Raw genomic sequence first — 9,422 nt, 5'->3', positions numbered from 1 at the left:
AAGTTGAATATTTTTTAAACATTACGTGATGTACTACCAAAAGCAAAAATAAAACAAAATAATTATATTTGCTATTTTAATTAATTTTTGTGGCAATCTATAATATTTAAAATGCAATTTTTAACAAATTTACAACAAACAAATGCATTAAAAACAAGCAGAAAAGTTTTACATACACCTCACTAATTAATTCAAGTCCGTGCTTGTATCATTTCCGGATTTTCTCTGTCCCTTGTGGACTGTGATTACTATATCCGAACCCGGTAGCTTTCCTTTATCTCGACGGTCCTGGTCCTAGTGAGCCCCTGATCCAGTAAGGACAGCTCAGATGTTTGATACTGTTGCATATAAAGCTATTCGCCAAATTATAAAGACAATTGTGGTTTGCTTACAAACCAATACTAACGTAATAAAGGCAAACAATTTTCATGTATTAGGGTTCTACTCACAAAACAAACTATTATATTTCATACATAAATCGGTCTTCGTAAAAATGGAAAGGCTACCGGATGTTACCGCTTATAACCAGGACTGAATAGCGACTATAAATAAATATAAATTCGTATGGAATCTACTCGGTAGTGAAGCGGACGTAAAACATATCAATCAATCAATCAATATGGAACTGTGCTCCAAAAATCTTATAAAATGGTCAATATTTTATTGAAGATGTAAAAAAATAGAAAACAACAATTTGCATTTACTGCGAATCTGAAACAACATGTCAGCCTTCACGGCCGCGGCGTGCCGACTTCTGAATTACCGATGTCCAATTGCAAGTTTAGGCATCGTCAGGTAATTTGTAGCAATGCATCATGTAGAAAAACAAACCATTGAACTAGACGTGTAAATACAGCTCTAACATACAACAAATTGGTGATAATGGTGGTGTAGTAGGTTAGAGGTCAGTTGGGGCCTGTTCGTTTATAAATGTAACAATTTCGGGTAATAATCCTGGCGGACCTTCAAAAGTGTATTCAGGCCTTGTAAGGCTTTGTCAAGGCTCGCATGAAAGCAGCATCATAAACGAAAACGGCCTTGCACTCGCACTCGCAGCCGTCTGTTGGGTAACGGGTTGTTTCGCCCTAAAATCCCGTTAGCGCTAATGGTTGTTTCACCCTAAATTTTTTAATTCATACGCTAATATAATATTTAAAAATATCAACTCAACTGATTGATCAGGTTACACACAACGGCGCATATGGGTAATAATCCTGCTTTTGGGTAACAGTTATCCATTTGCAGTAACAATTTTATTACTCAGACGGGGAATAAATTGAAATGAAAACACAAAGTTCTTTTAAACACCTGGAGCACAAAAGGGTGTCATTCTTTAAAATATATTCTAAATTATCCGTCGTCTATAGTAGGTGAGTCGTCTATTTCAGGTGAGTCGTCTATTTCGATGCAGTATATCTATTGTATGTATTGTGTATTACTGACTGCAATAAAAAAATATGCTGAAAAATAAACAGATCACGTTCTTTTATCAATATTGATGCTGCAAACATTTATAGGTCCTCGGCCATTTTTGTGGGTGTTTTTCACTATTAACTTTATTGCTAAAACAGTGGAAATTTTATGAGTAAAGGACTCAGGACTAATGTGTACTAAAATCCATCTACAGCACCATTACAAGAACGTGTTGTGGTCATCTTCTTTTGCTGTGTTAAGTGACTGTTATTTCTAAGACAGTAAAGTTAGAGTTTCTTGACAAACTGATGTTGCTTAAGACCTAGTTCAAATTATTCTGACGTTTTATCATTTTTTTGTATATATCGGTCTGGTGTCGATTAACATTGGTTAACAGAGTTCTGACATTAATCGCCGCCAGACCAATTATAAAAAAGTTGATAAAACGTCAGAATAATTTGGACTACTAAAAACCATGCAGCTACAAGTTGACAGACAGCACAATACAGATTTCTGCTTTCCTTCATTTAAAAAGAAAATACCGCTTTGTACTCGAATGTTATTGAGTCCCTATTTTTTTTTATTAAGCTGGATATGCATTTTTGCTGATTCAATCCATATTTAGGTGAACCAGTGAGTTTACTCTGGTTAATAGAATCATAACTCTGGTTCTGGTTAATAGAATCATAACTCTGGTTAATAGAATCATAACTCTGGTTAAAAGAATCATGTGACTTTGACCTCTTTCACAACACTTGAAGAATTTTCCATCATTGAATATTTCAGCCTGATGCTTGGCCCATGGCCAGGAAAGGCATTTTTATCAAGCAGGATAAGGGGCTATGTATCATTACAGTGATATCTTTTGCTCAGTTTTACTGCCGAATACAGTCTGTTTCCGTTAGCTAAATAGTGAAAAAGTTTTATTTTTGACACAATTTCTGTTTCAGACAGAATATAATTGGAAAGATCTTCCCATATTTCATGATTTTTCTTTATAGTTTCTCTTAACTCTTTCACCCCTATGTAACTTTGGTAGACTCTACCATGCCTTACTCTGGATGAGTCCATTATGGTCTACAGTACTAGTGGTGAAAGGGTTAAGTAGAAGATTGTTTAACTTTGAAGTCAGTGTCTTGAGGAATGTATGTATACAAAACCTGTTAATCCAGCCGTTTTCTTTTGTCACAAAGTTGACTTTTCATAGCTTCCCTGTAGTATTGTGTAACAGAAAAGAGAGTAGTGTATCAAACCCGTTATCCCAGACTTCCTAGTCAGATACTATTTTACCACTGAGCTAAAGGGAAGTAACCTCAAGCACAAATCTAAAAAGAGGTCTGACCTTTCTGCCGCACTCACTCCCCTCTTTTTTTTCACCCTTAAACAAAACAACAACCCAGGTTCTCACTCCCTGTCACCACAGCGAGGGCCATGGACACCATTTGTATTAGGAAAGAGAGTGTGCTTCTGACGGGGATCAAATCTATAACCCCAGCGTCCACGTCCGATTTAGCTAAAGGGAAATTCCCCCTGGCTCAAAGGCAACTGTTAACATTCAAATCTGCCACAAAATACCAGTTCTGTAGTTGTAATTCAATTTTGTCTAGTTGACTGTCTTGAACTAATAGATAAAACTTTATATATTTTTGTCCTTTTTCAGAAAAGCAAGATATATCATTCCTGGCAATGGTTTCCCGTGTAAGATATCAACAACATGTAACCATTTTTCCAATGATGATAAATCTGGAGTGGATCCGAAACAAGGTGTAAACAAGTAGGTATTGATAGAATAAACATGCTATGCTGGATCTCTCTGGAAGGAATGTTATGATAATAACCTTATGCCTTACATCTGAAAGGTTATACCTAGTTTGATTTCAGCAGTTTACCATGATTTCAATTATTTTCATCAAATTTAGAATGTAAGTTAAAAGTTTTTATGGAAATATTTGTGAACCAAAAGTCACATAAATTAGAGCTCTGATATATGTATGTTCATATTCCTTATGTATAGCCCTTTCACCACTGTAGATCATAATGGACTCCAGATCAATGCATGGAATAGTTTACTAAAGTTACATAGGGGTGAAAGGGTTTGTATTAAGCTATTGGAAGGTACCAGAGTTATCTCCCCTAGTCAGGTTAACATGTCTGTTGACACTGACAGATGATTGTGATAGTGTTTTAACTCATTCTCCCCTGAAATTTCATAATGGACTATTCCAAACCTTGAATTGGAAAAATTTGAATGTGTCTTCAGGGGTGAATTAGTTAATAACTTGATATTTTTATATTTGAAAATTATAAAATAACAGTGCAAAGACCCCCGGAGAAGATTGATTAGATTGATAAAACAGTTATATCTAATTCAATTAATTCCGTTGTCAGTGTTCTATATTTTGTATGCTTTATATATAGTTATATAATAGGGGATTCCATTGGAAATAAGCTTTCTATGGCTTTGATGGACTATCCCAAGGTAAGATATCAATTATAGATCTAGATATCCACTTTGTAAATTACCTATTATTATTGTTATGATCAGATTGTTTTGTTATGTATAATACCTTTTCCTGAATAGATATTATCATTATTATTTGTTCTCTTATGCATTGCTGGTGTATAATTCAGCTACTCATTCGGGTATTAGAATTATGTAAGGGCAGGTTAAATATATGTGATCTTGTGAATTTTCTTCACAATCTACATGCTAACCTCAAATATGAAATGGTACACCCCTTGCTTGAAATTAAACATCAAACTCTAATGTGTAGATACTTTTATTTTATAAAAACATGATTTCATTAATTTTCTTGCAGGACACCAGATGTCAAAGCCCAGATTTTTACGCATGACAATGCTGTATTTCATGATCAGATTTGTAAATCTCTGTTTGGGGACGGTGCTAAAAATTTATTCAGAATGATGTCAGAGGTAAGAACTTCACTTGTCAATCTTGTCTTGTATAATTCTGTGTTAACTTGTGAAGGTTGATCAACCTGGCCATAGAACCAGTATTTATGTTGGATTATTTTCACGGCAACAGGAGTACATCTTTTTCTTCCCAGTTACGTTCTCTGCACCCCTGGAATATGTCGTCGCAAAATTAAAGGCACAAAGGTAGCAAAACCTGACCAATTGCTAGGCTGATACATTTAGTATTTGTCCTTGGAAGATTACTGAGGAGCGACACACAACTTCAAAGCTAGTCAATTTTACCGTTAGGTGATCGTGTGATTCTTTTAATGTACATCAAAGGATCAAACTGGTATTTTTGTCTCGTTAACGAGATGGTGAGTTCAGAGTCTTCAATTTTGTTATGACATATTTCCGGTGTGCAGATCAGAGAGCATTTAAGTAACCCCTCGAGTATCGATGATGCAAAACTGACAGTAGTCATATCTGTATTACCCATATTGATATATTTCATCCTGGTCTATGATAACTGGTGTAATATTGATACCAGGAGCAGTACAGGTCAAATTGGCATATTGTAAGATTATTCTGTAAACTGGTAGGTTACAACTTTTGATGGATGATTTGCTGTTTCAGAGTAAAATCAGGTTCCAAGTGGTCACTGGAAAGGATAATATAGAAGTTATTGCAACAAGTGATGAAAGGCTAGAGCAAGCAAAACAAATAGTAAGTACCGAAACTTGTGTGTTGTTGTTTACTTCCTGAAGTTATTCTTTTGACTGATCTTTTTCTATCATCTTGGGTACAACATTTACATAAACTGTATGACCCGATATTGACCTAACAGGAGAAGTGGACAGATGTACAACCTGCCAGTAACCTAATCAATACAGTGTGTATATATAAGGCTCTCTAGTCGAAATGAATAGGTAATTAGGAGCAATACCGTACAAAAGAATATTTCCACAGGGATGATATTTTCACAATTTTGTGGGTCACTAACATGATCTCGAAAATTTGATCCGCAGAATATTATGAGAAATGTCAAAATGTTGATGGTTTGATTAACAAATAACTCTTACTTGTTGCTCAATATGCTGTCATAAAGCTTTTTGTTTAACTATTTGACTCTTTATACGTCTCTGAGCCAAGACACGATGAAAATTTAGTTCTCTCACTTGTCAAGATGTCCAATTATAATCTGTGTAATTTGAATTTCTATTTTTTGGGTCAAAAGCATAAAAAATTAAGCGCACATAAATAACCAGCTATACCTGCAGGGTTGTAAAAATCCAAACAATCAGTTTTCAGAACTGGGCAAGCGCAATTAATTGACCGACTTGCCCCGGTCTAGTACGTTTTTTAGCCTGCATCTGTTGTTACAAATATAGTAAAATCTGTTTTGTACCATATTTACCAATTCTGATGACAACTGTCGGACGTTCTGTGGCTGACATCACATGTTTACACACATAGACGGTGTAAGGGGGACAACTCTAATGATATTAATGAGAATCAGACGCCGCCCATTGCCTTGTATCATAATGTTGTCACTAATTCCTTGGTTTTATTTACCACATCATACGTTAATTATAGCTTTCATCTTCAAGTAGGAACTAGTGATTACTTAACCAAAAATGACTTGGAAGGTTTGTGTATAGTCGGCAAATTGTGTTAGTGACACTGTGTGTATAGACAGGTGTGTGCAGAAATGTGCTCACGTTCAGTGTAGCATTTGCTGCTGGTAATTCGAAGAAAACAAACACCATTTTACAATGATGCATATTCTATCAAGCTATTGTAATTCATTGATTAATCTTTGTTTATACACATGTATCCAAATAAACCGGAAAATTACTTTATCGGTTAAAGAATGTTAATTTAGAGCTTTTTGTAACTCAGGTGGAAAAAGAAGTTGAAGATATAAAGAGTAAATTGCAGATGAAACCAAGGTGAGTATTAATGCTATTAAATACGTAAAGTGAGTAACAACATTACTGTATGTGAAGTTAGTAATGCTATTACTGTATGTGAAGTTAGTAATGCTATTACTGTATGTGGAGTTAGTAAGTGATGTAAGTAATGCTATTACTGTATGTGGAGTTAGTAAGTGATGTAAGTAATGCTATTACTGTATGTGGAGTTAGTAAGTGATGTAAGTAATGCTATTACTGTATGTGGAGTTAGTAAGTGAAGTAAGTAATGCTATTACTGTATGTGGAGTTAGTAAGTGAAGTAAGTAATGCTATTACTGTATGTGGAGTTAGTAAGTGAAGTAAGTAATGCTATTACTGTATGTGGAGTTAGTAAGTGAAGTAAGTAATGCTATGACTGTATGTGGAGTTAGTAATGCTATTACTGTATGTGGAGTTAGTAAGTGAAGTAAGTAATGCTATTACTGTATGTGGAGTTAGTAATGCTATTACTGTATGTGGAGTTAGTAAGTGAAGTTAGTAATGCTATTACTGTATGTGAAGTTAGTAATGCTATTACTGTATGTGAAGTTAGTAATACTATTACTGTATGTGAAGCAACGCTATTACTGTATGTTATAAAAAAATCTTTTTGGAACTTAAAGGGGCTGGTCGGGGGAAAAAAAATACAAAATAAATGGGTCTAAATGCGTTATCTGGCCTTCCAAAAGTTATACTACGGCAATATAATGGTCAAGTTCTGCTTGCAATGTCCAGTTTTAACCACTGAAATCTCGGGGAAGCCCCGCGTAAATTTAGCGCAGATCTATTTATATATGTCACGTGGTTGTTTCGAAAGTGAGGCAGTGAAGATAACAGCAATAGCACGCCCCCGTGTGCCATGTCGGACTCAACTAGCAGACGAGACAGCAATACTATACGTAAATAATTGTTTTCAAAGGTCATGTATTATGCAAGAGTAGTATTCCTACCTATACGTTGTTATATATAATGGTATTGATACCTCATGCCTGTCATGACTTTTGCATGCATCTTTTTCTTTCGCCGCAATGTTTACATTTGGCCTTGTTGATGCACGTGTGCGGTAAAATTACATCACTGATCTGGGTCAATTGAGAGTTTTAGACTGTCAGGTGACGATTTAGGATTTCTTTAATATAATTATAATTTTTACTCTTAGGGAGTGAATTTAAGCAAAATTTGAATCAGTATATTTCATAAGAAGGTATTTTAAACATGTGTATGACATTTTAGCAAATATGACATTTTTCCCCAGACCAGCCCCTTAAATATACATTATAATCATGATATGAAATTGTATTAACCCAAAAAGTATTTTGATTCAACTATTTTTGCACAAGTTATTTCCCTTCGTTTATATCAGTATTTGATTGATAGCATGCTAGCTAGCCACTCCTAAGGTGATGCAAATCTTATTTTAATGCAAGATAGTATAAATCCAAATTTAAGCTAGTTGGGAATAAAACAACTGAAAAAATTGTACTGAAATATTTTGACTCACATGCAAGGGAGATAGTTTTTGCAAGATAAATTATCCAAATATTCTATATTATACTATATATAGGCATCACTCGAGGTCCTGCTTGCCACTATTATCTGGTGTGCTCCAGTGATAAATCTACAAGCGAGTCTTGGGTTTTGTTTAGAAATTTGATTCTCCCCATAGAATTTATGAAAATACTGAAATTTAACATTGCATATGGACCCATATCTTTTAACCTTATAGTAGAAAAAGACCCATACAAACTGATTATAGATTGACCACTGGTACTTTGATAACTTGACTCTTAACAGTTTTCATCTCAAGTGTGATTATACCTGAGCAGGGGTAATCATGATCTCACTTTTGAACAAAACAGTAAAACCTTTACCTTTGTATGTAAGTACATTAAGGATACAAACCGCTTCTAGTAAGTAGTCTTAATTACAACAATTACATCATGTTCGAAGAATTGAATTTTCTTTATTTGTGTGAAAACCTCGGTTAATTCTCTATGAATAGGTCGGGGTACAGAGAAACAGTCGTCAACAACCTATTTTGTTAATTCAACTTAAATTAAAAAATAAATAAATAATGAAATGTACATGTTAAGACAGCTATGATGTACGTACAATGTATTTAAGTTAGGAGAGGGCTTAATTAAGTTGTAAGAACTTGTGCCCAATCCTTTTTGTCATTTTCAAGGCAATAAAAATATGTTTAAACTAACCTGAGCAGAACTTTGGTAATCATTGTCAATAATAATAATAATAATAATGCTTTATTATTTATAGAAGGTAGCTCAATTAGTTACAAAACTATTCTCCCTTGAGGCCTTCTCTACAATCTACAGCAATAATATATACAGAGTAATAACATTATATATGAATATAAATTCAGATATAATTAAAGGCAACATTGATCATGAAAAGACTTGAAATACAATTCTAGCATAATTACAGCCAAATATGTTGCTGTATATAATGTATAGTAAATTAATTGTACATGGACACAATGAAATTATATTTTCAATACTTAAAATATGAAATCAAGAAGCATATACATAGTAATTTACAGACAACATTGCAAAGATTGTATCTTTGATAACATTGAGGATACAGCATATGGTCATAATACATTTATGGATCAAACTAGAATTCTGAGGTGAAGAAAGTACTTAAAACATTTTGTCTTGAAAGACTGCAGACTGTCAGAATTTTTAATTTGTAAGGGCAGTCCATTCCATGCATGAATACCAGACATTTGAAAGATTTTCTTATATAGTTCTATCTTAAGTTTGGGTTGGATCGGTTCTCTATCTGTTGTAGAACGTAAAGTATAATTAGATGGAGATTGGACAAATAAATTCTTGAGGTATTTAGGTGTTAATCCATTAATTGATTTATACATCAGTACAGCTTTGTGATAATTCACCCTTTTATCAATTTCTAGCCACTGTAGTTTCAAAAAAAGTGGTTTAGATGGTGCATCTGATGGCTCATTGAGGATGATATGTGCTGCTCCTTTTTGTAACCTTAGGACTCTAAGTTTTGTTTGGAACAATTTCCCCATATAGTTATACAGTAATCCAGCAGTGGCAAAATATAAGCATTATAGGACAGTATTCTGGTATTCTGAGGCAAATATACTTCCTTATT

General features: G+C 34.1%; 1 protein-coding gene across 1 annotated transcript in view; it reads left to right on the top strand.

Annotated features, from left to right (window-relative positions):
* Positions 1-572: 572 nt before the first annotated feature.
* LOC110457850 (vigilin 1-like) overlaps positions 573-9,422 on the top strand; it is a 79,430-nt gene continuing 70,580 nt past the window's right edge. The window contains exons 1-5 of the mRNA XM_021509291.1: positions 573-795; positions 3,074-3,187; positions 4,233-4,347; positions 4,966-5,055; positions 6,232-6,281. Of these exons, the coding sequence (XP_021364966.1) occupies positions 722-795; positions 3,074-3,187; positions 4,233-4,347; positions 4,966-5,055; positions 6,232-6,281 (443 nt within the window). The 5' untranslated portion in view covers positions 573-721. The remainder of the gene's footprint in view (positions 796-3,073; positions 3,188-4,232; positions 4,348-4,965; positions 5,056-6,231; positions 6,282-9,422) is intronic.

This window comes from Mizuhopecten yessoensis, unplaced genomic scaffold (assembly GCF_002113885.1).
Source record: "Mizuhopecten yessoensis strain PY_sf001 unplaced genomic scaffold, ASM211388v2 scaffold9341, whole genome shotgun sequence".
NCBI lineage: Eukaryota > Metazoa > Mollusca > Bivalvia > Pectinida > Pectinidae > Mizuhopecten > Mizuhopecten yessoensis.
The sequence above is the reverse complement of the archived record's forward strand: the minus strand, read 5'-3'. Positions and strand labels throughout refer to the sequence as shown.